The sequence below is a fragment of the Ostrea edulis genome, chromosome 5 (assembly GCF_947568905.1).
Source record: "Ostrea edulis chromosome 5, xbOstEdul1.1, whole genome shotgun sequence".
Lineage (NCBI taxonomy): Eukaryota > Metazoa > Mollusca > Bivalvia > Ostreida > Ostreidae > Ostrea > Ostrea edulis.
This window is the reverse complement of record NC_079168.1, coordinates 74,021,786-74,042,017: the sequence shown is the minus strand read 5'-3', so window position 1 is coordinate 74,042,017 and position 20,232 is coordinate 74,021,786. Positions and strand designations below refer to the sequence as shown.

At 35.8% G+C, this 20,232-nt stretch overlaps 2 protein-coding genes across 2 annotated transcripts in view; both read left to right on the top strand.

Annotated features, from left to right (window-relative positions):
* Positions 1-6,378: 6,378 nt before the first annotated feature.
* Positions 6,379-15,770, top strand: LOC125651723 (methionine synthase reductase-like). Its single transcript, XM_048880445.2, has 2 exons — positions 6,379-6,481; positions 13,173-15,770. The coding sequence occupies exon 2, from the start codon at positions 13,191-13,193 to the stop codon at positions 15,375-15,377; it is 2,187 nt and encodes a 728-aa protein (XP_048736402.2). The 5' UTR covers positions 6,379-6,481; positions 13,173-13,190; the 3' UTR covers positions 15,378-15,770.
* A 611-nt stretch (positions 15,771-16,381) lies between these two features.
* The window catches only part of LOC125651476 (mediator of RNA polymerase II transcription subunit 6-like), a 10,999-nt gene continuing 7,148 nt past the window's right edge, over positions 16,382-20,232 (top strand). Inside the window, exons 1-2 of the mRNA XM_056165488.1 lie at positions 16,382-16,489; positions 20,122-20,232. The exon at positions 20,122-20,232 is cut by the window's right edge and continues 52 nt beyond it. Of these exons, the coding sequence (XP_056021463.1) occupies positions 16,480-16,489; positions 20,122-20,232 (121 nt within the window). The 5' untranslated portion in view covers positions 16,382-16,479. The remainder of the gene's footprint in view (positions 16,490-20,121) is intronic.

The following is a 20,232-nucleotide window of genomic DNA, read 5'->3' as shown; positions in this document are numbered from 1 at the left end:
CAACATCAACATAGCGAGAAAAGTAGTCGTCCACCAAGATGAGGTACTTTTTAGAAGTCGAACAGGTCACATCCTACTACTTGGTATGTTAGTTTAGATACCGGTGATGGCTTGAGAGGTTCTGGAGTTTGTTTGTTCTGAAAGGTTGCACATTTTGAGCAATTACGTACGGTTTTCCTCATTCTGGGAGCCCATGCCTGGCCAGTAAGCGACTTCACGAGCTCTCTGTTTGCACTTTACTATCCCCAAATGAGATTGGTGAATCAGTTCGAGCATGTGCGGTCTAAGACTTGGAGGGATCACTATCCCCATTCCTTTGAAGATGATGCCGTCCATAACTGATAGCTCGTCACGGGAATTCCAGAAACTGCGTGTGCTGACAGGTGCTTGGTCTCTGGTATCTGGCCAACCATCAACAATTACCTGATACAATGTTTCTATTTCTGCTTTGTGAACTTTGCAATATCTGCTTGTTTTGTTTGCTTACAGACAAAAGATCAAAGGCTTTGATGTCGCACATGTCAAGTTCAGACTTGGCATCAGGTGAGCAGGCTTTAGAGAGTATATCTGCTACAGTCATGTCTTTTCCTCTGCGATATTTCACATCAAGATCATACCACTGGAGGCGCAAGCGCATTTTCTGTAGTCGCATAGGTGTAGACAATAACGGTTTCTTAAAGATTTCCTCCAAGGGTTTGTGGTCGTTGTAGACGAAAATGCAATTGGCCTGTCATTCTGTACAAGAACTGTCCCAAGCTCATCTCTCGAGACATCACATTGGATTTCAATGTTTTTGCTAACATCACAGAATCTTAATGTAAGTGAGGAAATCCAGCGTTTTTTCAACAGCTCAAAACTCGACTGCTGCTCATGTTTCCATCTAAATGCTGTGTCGGATTTCAGAAGGCATCTGATTGGTGCATCGACCTGATTCATGCTTGGGATGAATTTACCGAGATATTGCACGGTGCCTAGTAATCGTTTCAATCCCTCTTTGTCTGTCGGTGGTGGCGTATCCTTTATTGCTCTGACCTTTTCTTGGTCCGCCAACATAGGGTACTTCTGTCTGCCTTACTTTGCCTTTCTCAGATTTTAATTTCAGATTGAACGCCGTTGCACGCTCAATTATTTTGTGTAAAACGCTGTCATGATGTGTTACATCTCGTCCATGTCATCCATTATGGCAAAGGCTCCGTCTATGCCTTCTAGCATCTCGTCCATGATTCTTTGGTATATCTCAAGTGCTGACTTAATGCCGAAGGGTAGCCTCAGCCAACGGTGGCGTCCTATAGGAGTATTAAATGTCGTGAGAAAACTTTATTCCTCATCCAGTTTGATTTGAAGAAATTCTCACTTTGCATAAAGTACCGAAAAAAATTGGTGTTTAGAATGGCTGAAACAACATCGCCTATGGTTTTCATAGGATGGTGTTCTCTTAGGATAGCTTCATTCAGATCTTTCGGGTCTATGCATATGCAGACTTTATTGTTTATTAGGCTGACAACCGTAGAGCTGACCCAAGGTGTGGGTTGACTAACGCGGGTTATGAATCCATTCTGCTCCATTTCTCTGAGTTTTTCAGTGATCAATGGTCTAAGTGATGCGGGTGTGAACAACTCCTTTGGTCCGAGAATCAATCTTGATCTTGTGCACTCCTGGCAGAGTGCCAGTTGTCTTCACCGTGTCTGGAAAGTCGTTGAACTGATCCACTGTTGTTGAGACAGAGAAAACAGGATTCATTCTCTGTATGAGATTAAGGCGTTCTGCTGTTATTCCTGTGATCACGTTTTCCTGGTGGATGTCAACTATTTCAAACTCAGCCTGAATGTTAGTGTCTTTGTTCCTCAGTGGTAGTTGCATGTGAAACTCCGGATGGATAGTGTGATTCGTAAATGAACGCAAGAGTTTGTTTGATTTACTTTTGAATCCTTCTAACTTATTCTGATGATACTGGTGAGAAACGATGACATCGCACTTTGCTCCTGTATCTATTCTGAATTTCATAGGTTTCTTGGAGTGTCATTAGCCACTTGTCTGTGTTTTCCTGACATTTATTGTCATCTGTAGCCAGAATATCGAGTAGATCATGCTCGTCCACATCGTTGATATTCATCTGGGACTGCTGTCGCTTCCAGTGTCCAGTCTGTGTACATTTAAGAGCAGGGTATTTGTTATTCGGATGACTTGCACTAGGGTCCAAGTCGCATCTGTTACACATGGAGTTCTGTCGTTTGTGAGTGTAAGTTTTCTGTTTTGTTGTCCATCGCGCTGTCTTTTTGTGCTGCGTTCTAGAGGCGTTAATACTGGATACTGCCTGGGCTTCTGAGTATTCAGCTCCGTGGAACATTTTTAGTTGTTTTGTGGAAAGTTCATATTGTCTACCTAGTTGTAGGGTTTTAGCAAGCGATAAATCATGTCCTTGGTCAAGTAGTCGTTCCCGAATCTTTGTGTGAGTGACAGTAGCTATAATCGCGTCGATGAAAATATCGTCTGTATCTACGTAATCACAACCATGAGAATTAGTCTCAAGTCTTTAACAAAATTGTCAAAAGACTCGCCATCTGTTGGTTTCCTTTGTTTAACGCAAAATCTTGCAGCTCGCTTGTTTTTCCGAAATCTTACGAAATCATCAAACTTTTCAAGATTATTTGCGGATCGACTTGTTCGCCTTCACCCCAAGTAAGTGTTTTGTAGACTTTCCGGTCGTATTTCCTAGCCACATTCCGAGCCAACCCGCCTTTCTTATCTGCTTACGTCTTTCTTATCTGCTTTGCACAATTAAGGGACCTTTGTACACAAATATCATAATTTTTATCATAAAACATGTTGCCTGAATCTGAGGTACTCGTTGTCCCAGTCCATCGACGGTTGCTCGAAGTTGAGAACAGACATGGTTTACTTCTGACGCCATGTGCTGTACGACTAAACATTCAATTCAATATTCAAATCAATTTTGTCTCACAAAATGTGTATGCAAACAAGCTTATATTTGCATACCTGAATGACAAAAAATGAATTGTCATGACAAAAAAATAAAAAAGGAATTTTGTCCAGACAAAAATTATTTTTGTCCACTGAAAGATAATTGTGTTATATTATTTTTGTCAAATTACAAAAATGAAGTTATCATAAAACAAGTAAGAATTGCATATTTTTGTAGGACAAAAATAATTTGTTATGACAGAATTCAATTTTGTGTACACAAAATATTGATTTTTGATTACCAAAACATGAAGTCCCAATCGGCGCCCCGTAGCCTAGCTTCACCTATTAAAATTTTCGGCTTGCGTGCGCAATTCCGGCTCACAATCAAGTGTGGTAATCGCCGGTTGGGCAACATCAACTTTAAAAAAAGAAAAAAAAGAGAGAGAAAATATCCCATATTTGAAGTGGTATCAAAATTGGTACCGTATAAGTTTTACATTATGACCCCTGGGTCGAGGCCTCTGCTGGTGGACTGTTAGTCCCCGAGAATCTCTATAGCCCAGTAGCTAAGTACTTCGTTACTAGCTTGAAAATACGGATGTATATTTAATTGCTGTTATAAAATTTAGAAATTCATTTCAAAATTAAGAATTATCTCCCTCATGCATAGCTCTTATCCTTGGACGAATTTGGCTCCACTTTTTTTGGCTATATTTAGCTCTAAAACTTCATAGTTATTTCGGATTTCAAACATTTCGGTTGAGCATCACTGAAGAGACATTATTTGTCGAAATACTCATCTGGTGCATCAAAATTGGTACCGTATAAGTTTTACATTATATGTTTAAAAATGTATAGAATAATTTTAGGATTTATGTCGAATGTAGATGCATGAGTGCTTAATAAAAATGTTGATATACAACATTTTGATGGGTGCAAATACGAAACTAAGACACGTGGTCAGTTGCTGAAGAAATTCCTGTGAAAACATACATGGTCCAGCAAAAGGTCTTGCTGAGAGGGAAGGTGGATGGGCCCATGTGAAAGGTAGATTTTTAAGAAGGACAGACAGGGTTTTTGATTGTGCACAGTGTCTAAATCCCCACGCTTGGTACTGTGATGGTGTGGGGGTGGTGCGGATTAGCCCAAATGAGAGAAAATCAAAGCAAAGAAGGGGCACCTGCTTAGAGCATGTTTTGTGCACCAGCACCAGTGTATGTATAGATTACATGTAATTTAGGGTCATAAGTTATTACCTACACCAATATTAAATACAAATATTGACATAAACGGAATTATGATTTTTCATTAGTCTGTTATAATCTGCCACCTTAACCCGAGTATAATCAAGTACACTCTATCTATTCCGGCCTTTAGGTGGCAGGGGACAGTTTCTTTGGTTTTGAAACATGTGGATAGGGGGTATACACCAAAGTCAGATTATGACAGACTAATGAAAAATCATATTTCCCTTTTATGTCCATACTTGTATTTCATATTAGTGTAGTTAATAAATTATGACCCTAAATTACATGTCATCTATAAATACTGGTGCTGGTGCACAAAACATGCTCTGAGCAGGTTCCCCTTTTTTGCTTTGATTTTCCCTCATTTGGGCTAATCCGCACCACCCCCACACCATCACAGTACCAAACATGGGGATTTAGACACTGTGCACAATCAAGAACCCTATCTGCCCTTCTCAAAAATCTACCTCTCATATGGGGCCATCCACCTTCCCTCACAGCTACAGACCTTTTGCTAGACCCTGCATGTTTTCACCGGAATTTCTTCAGCAACTGACCACGTGTCTTAGTTTCGTATTTGCACCCATCTATATGCTAGGAATCATGGTGACACCTACATGTTGTATATCAACATTTTTACTAAGCACTCAGCTACATTTGACATGCATCCTAAAATTATTGTATACATTTTTACACATGTAATATCACTTCAAATACGGGGTAATTCCATTTTTTGAAAAAGTTGACCGGGGCCTATAGTGCGAAACTGTCCCCTGCTACCTTAGAACTTTCCACTTTTATTCGGTAAGCGGTAAATGTAGTACGGCCGAAACCCGAATGCCGAAAGCCGAAAGTCCCGGATAGCGATGTTTTCAAGTTTTCTCTCTTAATAATTGATAGAATGACATCAAACTTATTATGATAACTGTTTGTGACCTATTAAACAAGAATCATATAACTTTTTCTGGGAATCCTGTAAAGAAGATAATGAACCAGAATTTTCGGATACCAAAAAGCGGTAAATCTAGTACGTTTTATAAATGCCGAAACCCGAACACGGTCTCCGGTCTTTTGATCTACCGAAAGTCCGCGTTTTAGCATTATAGACAATATTGAATTAGACTGAGTTCTAGATATCTACGGTAACTTAAATAAATCGCAATTGCATATATGGTGCATTTATATGCGCATTTTATTGTATCACCCTACCTATTATTTATAATTATACATGTGTAGTTCAGGCACTTTTTTGCAATATTTCAATCCACTTTGATATATATACACTATAAATAGTGTGCTTCTTTTTAAACTTCGGTTGTTGAAGCATATTCATTATTGAATTAATTGAATAATTTTATAATTCAATTATAATTTTGATGCAGTGTAGGCTACTAATGCATACGAAGTGTGATTTAAAGTAATCATATGTACATGTAATTTATATGTAATTTATCGAAGAAGAACGACAAATTTTAATATTATCATTCCATCTTCAAGACGATTAACGACTGTACTATCATATTTCCCTTTTCTTTCTTAATCAAAATGACAAAATGTTGTAAAGCACACTTTTTGGGTTACATTATTCACTTTAGGGGTATAATTTCTTTACTTTCGGAATTTAAATTTTTATTCAAAATAACATGGATGGGTGAATGGGGAACCTTCGCGTGGTTAGAGCTGGGCAACGGAATCAATGGTTAATGTTGTAATCATGACTAATTACCGATAGAATCCTCAACTATCGTTTTACATGTAAGCGTACGTTGTTTAGGTACGACTTTACCAAACTAAGGAGACCTACTTGTTCCGATTAAAACAAGAATACGATTACAAAATACAACAGTTTTTATTATTCTGTGTTGTGAAATAATGATAGAAACATAAAATGTAGTCTTAATCAATATAATTTGCATGAATATGATTACTTAAAACCCAGTATTTACAAGGGGCTCCATCAGTGTCTTCGACCGTGTTTGGGTTCCGACATTTATAAAACGTACTAGATTTACCGCTTTTTGGCAGGTGAAAACTCTAGTTTGGTACTTTTGTAGAAGAATTCTCAGAAAAATTTTATGTTTTTTATGTACCTAGGTTACAAACAGCAACCTCTGCAAATTATATGTTATTACATGCAGCATTAAGAGAGAAAACTCGAAAAAATCGCTATCCGGGACTTTCGGCTTTCGGCATTCGGCCGTACTACATTTACCGCTTACCCTTTTATTCACGCTTAACAAAATCCGGTATTGTGTAACTTCAAGGAGGATGATGTAAACTTCAGTTTATTGAGTAAAAAGGAATTTCAGGTAATTTTTTGTTATGTTCTACACCTTGTGACAGGTCTTGAAAATAAAGGACGTCTTTTTACCCTAGTAAATCTTTATGATAATACAATTTTGACATTGAGCCCATTCAATGATTCATTAGGTCGATGCGCTGGTCATCTGGTGGCGTGAGCGCGTGCGTGTCACTGATCATCAGTACCTGATGCGATAAATTTATGACTTAGTATTGAAAGTTGTACCACAGACACCCGAAGTGTGGATAGCTTGTATATATACATAGCCCCCCCCCCCCCCCCCCCCCCCTCATCTCGAGTGACTCGAAATTATTTTTATACAGAACCAATAATTTATCCAAAATATGTTATTTCCCCAAAGATCACCCTCATAAGTCGTTCTGAATAGTCAGTTACTACTTTCTGTAAGCTTTTGAGATGACCGCTTGTGAGATACTAATATTTGTAAAGGTGTGCAACAAATCATGTAAACAAACAAGGGGCTATACCTGCTTTGAGACCGATTCACTGCCGTGATTGGGTATTTAAACCAACTTTATCGAAGAAATTTCTGTGAATATCTCGTCAGGCTAATGTAGTTCTACTTATGTCTTTCATATAAATCTCATGCCATCTGTTTTACTTCGAAATTTCTAGTCACTCTAGAAGGGAGGGGGGTATACATAAGATCTGTACAAGCTATCCACACTTCAGATGCCTGTGGTATTGTGTGGTTGAATGTAATGTGTTTGGGATATCTTGCCCACCTCAACAGTGCTGGCGCCAATTAATAAGTCTTGATTCCTTCAAGGCTCGGCTACAAAACTATTAGGCAAATCTCAGACTGTAGATACTTAAACTTTTTTTTGATGTTTTACAAAATTTTAACTTACGCACACCCTAATGCGGCAGAATAATCAACCTGATAATGGAGGCCACTGACTGGTAGAAGTAGAACTTTTATCAAACGGAGTCCTTGTTTCTTGCCAATATGAATTAGAGGTTCTGACAGCGGCGACACTTGTTCTATGTTAGGCCAAAATAAAAAATATGTTTGTTTCAGGTCGCCTGACCGACCCTAAATATATCTACCGACCCTATTAATTTTTTTCAATTTTCCGATTTCAATTTATCTATGTACGAACTATTACCCGAAATGCCAAGACATTTATAATTGTAAATGTATAATCTATATACAGGATTTGACGCTAATGCACGTTCGACCAACCAAGTGTACTAAATGATAGATCCAGTCGGGTGAAATGTCGATTTACTAATCCGACTGGTTGTGTTAAAAAAATAAACAAGAAACTTTACTTTAAACCGTAAGATATTTTATTCTTAATTAAAAGAAAATAACTGTAAAGAGTTTGCAAGCAATCTTGAACCGTATGATGGAATAATCTCTATTTTTAGTTCTGATAAATAAGTCGCGGTCGGAAGTGATGTTTTATGACATCTACTCGATGTTACAGGGTTTGACACTAAGGCACGTCCGACCGATCGAGTCTATTAAATGTTAGGTCCGGTCGGGTAAAATGTCGATTTACTAGTCCGACTTGGTTGTGTTTAAAAATAAACAACAAACTTTACTTTAAACCACAATATATTTTATTCTTAGCTAAAAAGAAAAAAATAACTGCAAAGAGTTTGAGAGCAAGTTTGAACCGCATGAGGACACAATCTCTATTTATAGTTCTTATAAATAAGTCGGGTGTGATGTTTCACAACATTTACTCCATGTTAATATGTGTGTAAAGTTATGTTTCGGATAAATAGATATAAATTGAATTCATTTTCATTAAAAAAAAAGAGTTTAATTGAATTAAATATAAATAAGAAAGTGTTTATCCAATTAATAAATTACGTCATGAACAACCATTTTTCGGTGTTGATATATGTGCAGGAATGTCTCTATATTTTTTTATTGAGACGCAAACATATAGAGATTTCTATCGCCGATTTCTCATTATGACGTGCTGCTGCATCTGGGACCAGCCTTTTTCGCAGTCACATATGCCTTCTCGTCCTGAAGGAAAGATGTCCCAAGAGAAAAAAAATTAAAAGGATGGGAAGACTCAAAATAGGGCTTATGAAATAGAAATTTAAAAAAAAAGAACGGTGTAGGTAATTTTATTCTAAATGGACTAAATAATTTCCGTGCCGGTAAAATTTAAAGAAACAGAAAATGTGTTTGAAAATAAAAGCATCAAATAAATGACAAGATTAAAGATTTTTTGGAGACAATTAAATATGTTTTAGTTCAAACTTAACGTTTGTAACTTGATTTAAGTATCTAAATATGGAGAAACTATCAGTTAACGTTTTTCTGGAAAGTTGGTCGGGGCTAGTGGATGTAAGATCAGGTCTAGTAAAAATCATTTGAAGTAGCCCGACTGGTCTAGTGCTCAAAAAAGTAAATGTCAAACCCTGTGTTAATTTTAAATGGTTTATTTCAATTGACTATAATAAAGTGTTTATCAAGTCAATAAATTACGTCGTAAACAGCTATTTATCGGTGTTGACATATGTGCGGGAATGTCTCTATATTTAAATACGACTTCTCGTCCTCAAGGTAAGACGTCCCAGGAGAAAAAAAAAGGTTAGGAAGAAACAAAGCAGGGATTAGGAAATATGAATTAAATAAAAAGCCGGTTGAGGTCATTTTATACTAAATAGACTAAAGAATATCCGTGCTGGGTAGAATTTAAAGAAACAGAAAATATGTTTGAAAATCAAATGGAATGACGAGACTTAAGGTATTTTTGAGACAATTAAATACGTTTTGGTTCAAACTTAACGTTTGTCATTTAAATGAAGTATTTAAATATAGAGAAACTATCAGTTTTTTTCTGGAAAGTTGGTCAGGGCTAGTGGATATAAAGTCAGGTCTAGAAAAAATCATTTGAAGTAGCCCGACTGGTCTAGTGCTCAAAAAAGTAAATGTCAAACCTTGATATATATATTATATATATCAAAACTCAATCACATACTGTGTATTTTGTCAATTAAACATTGTGTTCTGAACCCATTTTTTATCTATTAAACACATTGTATATACAGTATAACACAAATTTAACTATCATATTTTCATTGATTCGAAGGCACATTTATTTTTTTTTAAAAATATTCAAAAAAAAATTAAAAACCTACCTACCGATCCTTTTTTTAAAATCAGAGGCGACCTGAAACAAACATATTATTTTTTTTTGGCCTTATCATCATAATCATGTATATATATACATATTGTGTTTTTATTTTCACTACATTTTATTTTCATCTTTTATTTCATTTCTTTCTTATTACTTTATATTTAAACCTCTAGCATCTATTGTAAAAATTCCCGCTGCTGAAACCACTCCCCTAGAAATAGCTTACTTCTGACTTATCCACTCCCATTTAACTAATTCATGTTTTATGTATTTCACCTTAACCGAACACAAATCAAATGTGTAACATAAATCTTTAGCACTCAATCATCAATATTTTGAAAATGAAATGAAAGCCATCTCATTCAAGGTGAAGTCCGCTTAGTTAACAATACAGAATGGAGTATGTAAAACAAGTTAGGAAACCAAAATGGAACCCTGCAGAGGCAAGGGAATTTTCAGGAAAGTAGCAATGATAATGATATGGCTGAATTTCTCAGACACATAACAGATATTTGAAAAATAATATTTGATTTGATAAACAAATGCTTTTTGTAAAACTATAAGCAACTTAATATTTTTGTTTTCTGGAAAATTTGTTCGGAAATTTTTATTGCGCATCAAATTATAACAAATCTTGTGTACTGATTTGAATGGGGATGAAATGCATGCGATATTAGTATTACCAAGGGATATTTAGGATTCAGTCGATTAGTTAAAAGTTAATTTACGGTTATGAAAGAGTTAATTACCAACAATTTAATATATTAGTGTAGATTTTGCATAGAAATCCTTCTGACCGAAATTCAGTCGGAATAAACTCGTTGAATAATAGCCTTCGGATGTAAGAGTCCGAGGTACATGTATTATAGAGGAGAGTAGGGACATTAACCGAGGCTCCTACTTGTAAGAGCACTGTTAGCAGGTCCAGCACAATCTCTGATATTTACCTATATAGCTTTATCAACTATAATATAGCATGAATGATGATCTAGCTTTCATCCTTGTAGTCCATACAAAAAAAAAACTTTTGAATTACATTCCTTAGAAAGAATTTTGATCCAAAATTGTCAAATGTTTAAGATTACATGTAATGAGTTGTTAAACAACAGTTATCCTAATATATATATTGAGAATAAAAGTAAACGAGGATCAGTGGAATAATAACGGATAGGCAATCATATCTCACAGTGTGAAGTCATCATACTTATCTATGATCAGTGGAATAACGGATCTAGGCAATCATATCTCACAGTGTGAAGTCATCATACTTATTTATGATCAGTGGAATAACGGATAGGCAATCATATCTCACAGTGTGAAGTCATCATACTTATCTATACCTTAACACTCATTGAGTAGTGGACATTTAACAACACCAACAAAAAATATCTTTAAATTTTATGAAAATTCTCTGTATGAAAGTTGAAATTATTATCTCTAATAAGAACAGTGTTGTGATTAGTTCAAAGTATAAACATATTCAAAAATTATTATGCAAAGTTTTGGCTATGCATTGCACTTGAGCTTTATCAGATAGCTTATAGGGCAGGATTAAAAGTTCAATGTCTGACAAAAAACTAAATTCACGTAGTTTTTACCAAGACCCCACCCCCTTAAAACTAAATATGATGAATGTTGAAACTTATCGATTAACAAGTAAAAACATACGAGTATAGATAACACTCTGTATACTTTTCTACTGTTTATTTACAAATGAAAGTGTACATTAGAATATCAAATGTTCATTAAAATGCAATATTATTATCTAGTTTTTAAAGGGACTGGTTCACGATTTTTGATAAAAAATATTTTTCATTTTTGATGTTAAACATTAGAAATATAGCTCATTTAATGTTGAGAGCCAAAATTTTGACCTTCTGAATGCAAGAATAACAGTAATATTTTAGCCTTGAATATGTCTTATGTAAACAAAGACTCGAGTCTTTTTATGTAAACAAACAAACAAGTGAAATATTGATTTTGCAATATAATGCATCTTAATTTTGCATAGTAACAAATTTTAACTTTTAGATGAAACATTTCACCCCAAAAATGCTTGAAATGTGAAAGATATAATAATACTTAGATCGATATCCATTTCTTTTGAAATTTCGTAAACAATAGCATACCGCAATCTTTGTTTACAAAACAAATAATAAACTCTCTAAAATGAGCTTCTGTGAGGATGTATAACCTTAATTTTCATGTGAAATCTTTCAAACACATAAGACAGTAGATTTTGATCATTAAAAGTGAAAAACAAAATTTTGGGTAAAATCGTGAGTCAGTCCCTTTAACAGTCACTTGTCTTTTTTTCCCCACTAAAGTGTAATCGATGTCGGATAACAGAGACTTATGGGAGTTTTTACACCACCCCTCCCCCTAACTATCATTATAACTAAAGTGTAATCGATGTCGAACAACAGAGACTTATGGGAGTTTTTACACAACCCCTCCCCCTAACTATCATTATAACTAAAGTGTAATCGATGTCGAACAACAGAGACTTATGGGAGTTTTTACACCACCCCTCCCCCTAACTATCATTATAACTAAAGTGTAATCGATGTCGGATAACAGAGACTTATGGGAGTTTTTACACCCCACCCACCCCTAACAGAGACTTATGGGAGTTTTTACACCACCCTTCCCCCTAACTACTTGAATTTAGATTCTTATCCAGCATCAATCTTTTGATCTCGCCCCTTTTTAAGCTACATATCAGGTAGGCCTCATACAGTAAGGCAGTCATTTAGGTTTCAGTTGACAATGTGCAACAAAATTCTACATTTTTGTATGGGGTGCGTATAGGTTAAGTATATTGTTTACAATTCTAATACCTGTGATTTCTGCTTATTGTCAATCATTGAATTGTGTGTCACTATATACTTCATACATATTGTATTTGTAAGGTTACACATACTAGTATCAGTAATTAAACACAATCTTTTATTCAAAACACAATCAATTTATTAAACATTTTAAAATATCTTTAAAGGGACTGATTCACGATTTTCCCCAAAATTTTCTTTTTCACTTTTAATGATCAAAATATATTGTTTAATGTGTTTAAAAGAGTTCACATAAAAATTAAGGTTATACATTATCATAGAAGCTCATTTTAGAGAGCTTATTATTTGTTTTGTAAACAAAGATTGCGGTATGTTATTGTTTACGAAATTTTCAAAAGAAATGGATATTGATCTAAGTTTATTATACCTTTCACATTTCAAGCATTTTTGGGGTAAATGTGTCATCTAAAAGTTAAAATTTGTGACTATGCAAAATTAAGATGCTTTATATTACAAAATCAATATTCCTCTTGTTTGTTTGTATACATAAAAAGACTCGAGTCTTTGTTTACATAACACAGATTGAAGGCTAAAATATTGCTTTTATTCTTGCATTCAGAAGGTCAAAATTTGGCTGTCAATATTAAATGAGTTATCTTTTTAATGTTTACCATCAAAAATGAAAATATTTTTATCAAAAATCGTGAACCAGTCCCTTTAAGATATATATGCTATAATTATTCACTGAGTAATAAGATTTTTGTTCTTTTACTAGGAATCAAAACATTGAAGAATGCCTGAGAAGAAAAACCGATTCTTACTTTTATATGGATCCCAGACTGGGCAGGCTGAAGCCATTACTGATGAGATACGAGATAACTCGGTCGTGCATGGACTGGATTGTGAAAGACATTGTCTCAGTCAAGCTGAGAAGAAATTCACACTTGAGAACGAAACTTGTGTTGTGATTGTCACGTCCACAACAGGAGATGGAGAACCACCAGAAACAGCTCTTAAATTTTTCAGAAGACTGAAGAAGAGAACCCTTCCCAGTGATCATCTGTCTCATTTAAATTATGCTCTGTTAGGGCTGGGAGACTCTAACTACACAAATTTCTGTAATGCGGGGAAGACTCTGGACAGGCGATTGGAGGAATTGGGAGCCAAACGGTTCTATCCCTCAGGCTGGGCTGATGATGCTGTGGGTCTGGAATTAGCTGTAGAGCCTTGGATAGAGGGACTTTTCCCAGCACTGCTTAACTTCCTGTCACCTGACTTACCGAACAAATCCGATCTATGCTGTAAAGAAGCTACCTGTTCAATGAAAGAAGATACAAGCAATCCCGTGGACAATTTAGATTGTAAACGTGACAAAACTGAACTTAATGGTACCACAATAACAAATTGCCATCCATCAACCAATGGGCATTCCAAGGAGGAACGAGATGACTATAATGGACATGATACTCCTTCTTCAGAAATTGATAGGAAAATATTAGATAATGGATCAGAAGATTCTCTAGAAAGAAAGATTGAGGGTATTTCACTAGCAAACACGCAGGAACCATCACTCATCAAATCAGTGCAACCTCTTTGTGATGCAGCTGTAACAGTACCTTTACTTACGCCAGCTTACCTTGCTCTAAAATTCAATTCCGAGGAAAATGTGGGAGGCACCTCTTTCCCTTTTGATAAAACTGCTGCAACAGCCATTTCCAGGGCCACAGTAATCAGTGCAGATATTCTAACTTCAGAAGATGCACTTAAAAAATCTCTAAAACTGAGGCTTGAATTAGAAAATGAGATGAGTTACCAACCAGGAGACTCTGTGTCAGTGTATTGCCAGAATGATGCAAAAGAAGTTGAAATGCTGTTGAAGAGACTAAATGTTCTGGATACTGCTGACTGCGTTTGTGAGATTGAGCTGATGAAAGACACCAAGAAAGCGAAAGCAGTTATCCCACTTCATCTGCCCAATGTCTCTACACTCAGGAACTTATTTACTCATTACATAGACATAAGGGCACCTCCCAAAAAATCTGTGATACGACAGCTTGTAAAAGAAACCACAAATCCCCAAGAGAAAAGAAGACTTCAAGAACTGTGCAGCAAACAAGGCATGGCAGACTACACCAGCTTTATAAGGAATCCTGAGATAAGTATACTAGATCTCCTTCAGGCATTTCCCTCCTGTCAGCCCACTGTTGAAAGACTGCTAGAATCGCTTCCAAAATTACAACCAAGGCCTTACTCGGCTTGCAGTTCACCACTTAAAACACCAAACCAGTTAGACATTGTGTTCAATGTGATAAATATTCCAGAGGGTGACGGAAGAAGTTTTTCAAGGCAAGGGGTATGCACTGGTATGCTGGATAAATTGACAGTAGATATTCAAAGCAGACAAAAATGTGAAGATCCAAAAAAAGGTGAGAAAATATGCCAATTGCAGGTCTCAGCCAGGCCCAGTCAGTTCTTCCGCTTACCCAGTGATGTGTCTGTGCCGCTCATTATGGTTGGACCAGGTACAGGAGTTGCTCCTTTTGTTGGCTTCTTACAACACAGAGAAATGCAGAAGACCTGCCCTGAATATGCTGATCAAGTGTTCGGAGAAACATTCCTTTTCTTTGGTTGCAGAAACCAATCACAAGACTATTTATTTAGGGAGGAGCTTATGAGGTTACAAGAGATAGAAATTTTGACAAAGCTCTTTGTTTCCTTTTCTCGAGAAAACAAGTCTGCAGATGAACCCAAATATGTACAAGATAATCTTCTGAAGAATGCCGAGTTATTACTTGATTTGATTGAGAATCAAGAAGCTGTAATATATGTCTGTGGTGATGCCAAGAATATGTCCAAAGATGTGAATCAGACTTTTATGACAATTCTGAAGGAAAAGAAAGGAATGAGTGAGAGTCAAGCCAAGTCTCATGTTACCAAACTGAGGCTTGATAGGAGGTACTTGGAGGATGTGTGGACTTAAGGGCACATAACGACTTCATCTTATTAAAGAATATGTCAACTTGTACATATCCTGTAAATTTTGGGTTTAATAAATATTGTTTTCATTAGCACCAAAAGCAATGTACACTAGATATGGTATGCAATGAAGTGAGTTTTACATGTATGTTTTAAATGAAATCTTAGATTAATTGTTTGTTAATTCTGATAATCTGTTCAGAAACTGTAAATTTTGAACATAAAATGTGGCTACTTAGAACTGTCTTATAAGTTTCACACTGATAGATCTAATTGTTAATGAATGATTTTTTTTTAACAATTTTAATTTTACTAGTAAGAGTAAAACATACGCCATATATTTGTTTGATTAGAGATATAAAAAAATAAATAAAATTACCTTGTTTTGATATACAAATGTATAGTTTTGATAGTTATGAGTTTCATCAATGTTTAGGGAAATTGGAATGGAGGGTGTAATCTTAATCGGACTGGGAATCAGTCCTTAGTCAGGTGCTCTATAACCACTGAACTATCCAAGGCTGATTTCCATGGTCTGTATACCCCTAACTATTACATTCTTCCCTCCTTTAATTTGTCTTCACCGTTGAAGACACAATCCAGATTCTTTTCACCCCTGGCAGGACAACCTGCAGTACAGGGCTAGTCAACAGCATCAACTGTAGTATATTAGGAGAGTGAGAAAACCTATGGCTCAGGACCGGAAATCGAACCCAAAACCTCTCCCTTTCTAGTCGGATGCTCTAACCACTGTGCTACCCAGGTTAACCATTACAATATCCAAGCTTGGATATAGCAATGTTGCATTCCTTCGGAAGCTGAATAGTGTAAAATGGACGAAATATAATTTCACATTTGATATAAGGTTATTAATGAGAGTTGGCATTTTCGATGGGAAGAGGAATGAGCATAAAACCTTTCAGAGTTAATATGAATGTCGGATTAAATTCGATTTTGACGAATATGTTTGATAATGCCCCTCCGTCGTTTAATACGAAATAAGAGAGTACGACTTAATTTCCATCTATCACGTGATCTCAAAATGGCCGATTGATGTACGCTGTTGTCCCCGGGTAAAGAAGACAGTCATATTTGAAGTTTCCAATATGAACCTAGGTATGTGCAATGGAAAAATAAGTACTATATGGTCCAAGTTAACCCACCAAGATGATTCAGACGACAAAATATTTTATGTATCGAAATAAATCTGGTGGAGAGTTTTTGTCACAGGTTAAAAATGAAAGATGTAAACAATACTATATTTTAAGCCTCCATGGTCACCCAAGCTATAAGGAAGCCAGAGCTACAATAGAATAAAGTAGCAAAATTAAAGGGTAAAGGGAAGGTGGGTTTTCAATATATCCTTGGTAGTTAACACGGGGTTTGTCATGAATTTTTTGTTTTATTAAAATTTGACACCATCTGGCGTCTATTCTTATGTTTACACAAGGGGGAATCTGAAATCCCAAGAGTCGCTACCTCAGCTTTCCATTCGTCTTCTTTTTATATTTCACGGATTTTAGACTTTACAATCCAGGTCTCAATCGATCGGGGAAAGATCATTTTGTAAAAATACCTAATATCTGTTTGCACCAGCAAAATTTATAAAGAACCAATGCATTTTCTATATTGCTTTGAACCACAGGTTCTTTTCCTCAATCACCAAAAATGGAAGATGCGCTCTCACTGGTCAATTCAATTTCGATAGACAATTAAGTTAGGATATACAAGAATAGTTCAAACTTGAAAGACCCAATTTTAAGTTGACACCCTCAAATTTTGCCTGTATCTTGATCAATGATTAGCCGCGTGTCAATCAACCTTTAACATGGAGTGACATCTGCAGATACTGTGGTCTTGAGGGACCCTGGAGAGGTGTTTTGATAACAATAACAGCCAATACTTGCCAGCAATCTTTAGATCTTGAGGAAGCCCAGTATACCTGAGTTTTGATAGCATTGACCTGTCCACTACTGCTATTTTCTCGTAATTCCAAATTTTGAAAAAGACCCCTGAACAATGCAAATTTAATGTAATTGTATTCCCCCCCCCCCCCCCCCCCCCCCCTATACCCCCTATATACATGTGTTATAAATTACACAATCAGAAATCAAACAATGATTTGCACATTAATTTCTAAAATTTGTAACGTATTGAAATAATTTATATTATCAATTTATGATGATTCCTCTATATTGATAAAAGAAATTATTCATTGAGTCAATGACTTGAGAGTAAGAGAGAGCTCGAGAAAGAGGGGGGTGGGTGTAGACTGTGTGTCAGCTACAATAAGGAATACAACCATTATACAATCAATATGACCACAAAAATTCAGCAGACAGCCCTGAGAAATGTCCTGTTTATATCAAAACTATACACTACACCCTGCCCCCTTGGCCAGGTAAATAACAATGACCATATATGAGCTGTGAAGAAACCATATAGTAATTTTTTTAATCTTTAAGGTAGCTCCCTACACTAAAGCCTATACTCTGTATGACACCACGCCACAAGATGGGGGTTTAAATGTTTTGTGAAATTATTGTATCGATTGATTTGTTTGTCTATCATCGTAGCTCAGTGGTTAAAGCATAGGGCTGGTGAACCGCAGATCTTGAGTTCAAATCCCCCCCAAGTCTTTTGTTCATAAGTAATGAGATAATTTTTTGGAAAATCATGTTTTTATCCAAATTTTAATATTTTTTGCCCTTTTGGCATATATTCTTATTGTATATCATCATATCTTTTATAATTAAATTAATTTGTACTGATTTGAGAAACTCTTTCTGGGTGTAGTGAGCCACCTTAAGCAAGTTGAATTGACCAATGATCTAGCGTATTTTCCATTTTGGGTAATTAAGGAAAACTTCCTGTGGTTTAAAAAAGATAAAAAATAGATTGCTTCTTCGCATATATTGGTCAGTTCATGACAAGTCCCTGTGGTGTGACCTTTAACAAAAGATAAAATTTGATTTATCTTTTTGATATTCCCGAAATTGGACATTTTGTAAATTCTAGTAGTTTGTCCAGGTAGTTGCTATTGTATGTAAAGCAGGGAAGAAGCTTGATCTAAACTCATCATGTGCATGAATTTTATGAAATACATGTAAACAATAATAGAAAAATTTAAACATTAAAGCTAAATCAAAAATATTGTTTTGCTCCCCCCTTTTTATTCACTATTTTTATGCCCCCCTTTGAAAAAGAGGGGACATATTGTTTGCAACTGTCGGTCAGTCGGTCTGTAGACCATGTGTTGTCCACTCAATATCTTTCGACCCCTTTGCTTGATAACAACCAAACTTGGTACAGGGGTTGCCCCCAATCGGAACTCCTTGAATGTCTCGCGCACTCAACATAGATCTCTGATGTAATACGATGGCATCCATGAGCGAATTTGATGCATTGCTGTGACGTCACAATTGACAATACATCAAATTCGCTCATGGATGCCATCGTATTACATCCGAGATCTATGTCGAGTGCGCGAGACATTTGAGGAGTTCCGATTGGGGTTGCCCCTGGAGTGTAGATGATCCTTATTGATTTTCAGGTCACATGGTCAAAGGTCAAGGTCAAACTGCTGTCCCAATCTGACTTGTTTGTTTAGCGTCAGTCAATTAGGTGCATATCATATCAAAAAAATAATTAGATAAGATGCGGAGTGAAAAACATTTTGCCACTGGCAGTTATTTATTTGTATTTCTTATTCATTTATTTGTTATTATTATTTTACAAATGGGGATCGATATTTGAATATATATGTTTGTCTTCCAGTGGCCATTTTTATTGCAATCGAAAGTAGCTTAGTTTGTAAACTTTGGTAGGTTTTTCAGATCGTCGGCAAACAAAATTAGTATGCATCTATTTTATCACAATAATACTTTGATTAAAATGCTGATTAATATTGAATAGGGTTGTTGTAATGATAGGAGATTCGGGGAAGTAATTCTGTTGGAGTGGACAATTAGTGATGTGGCCCATGGACCACTTGTTCTCTTGAAATGTTAATTGTGATCTTTGGTTGTTTCACCATTTCAAATTTGTTTAGTCAGAGGGAAAGTGAGATAGTGATACATGTAGATCGCGAGGCAGGTTTGTGGTTGGAAATTTATTGTTTGGGATAGCGGGTAGTACACTTGGCTGATCATGCCAATCAAACTGGACACTAACATCTCTTGCTTGACTGAAAGGCTGATTATGGAACATGTAGATTTTGTAGGCATTGGCTTAAGTATATGTCTATAAAGTTTTATATTGAAAAATGCCAAGGACTAGCTGAGCAGTTTAAACGTGCAGTGATTTTTTAAAGGCCCATTTTGGGTCCGAATTTCAGCCCAATAAGAAAATTATGAAAGGAAAACGTACTAGTTGAAAAAAATAAATATTCGATATGAATTATATACATAAGACTTAACAAAGAGTTATGGGAATGATGATTTGGATAGAATAGTTGAAAATTTTAGAAGGTTAAAGAAAATTAGATGTGTAAATTAAAGATAATATAATGTTTGATATGATTTTAAAACTTATTTACAATAAAATTGATTTTTCCCAATTTGACCAAAATGTCAACAATTTTTCCCAATTCGAAAGCCACAGGACCCTTGTAAAAATGTAGAAAAATCACTGCCATGAGAATTGTATTGACAATACAACCTATTGATGTACACATATACTCACTGGATATCACATTTGTAAGCTTGAGAAATTAATTATACATTCATTGATAATCATTTGTTTTCCAGAAAATCCCCATCTGGGTATGAGCTGGTATGACAGTGCATGGGTCCCCCTCCTGAACCAATCCAACATTCTGGACTACTTTTGTGAACGTAGCAATCCTTTCTATGATCACA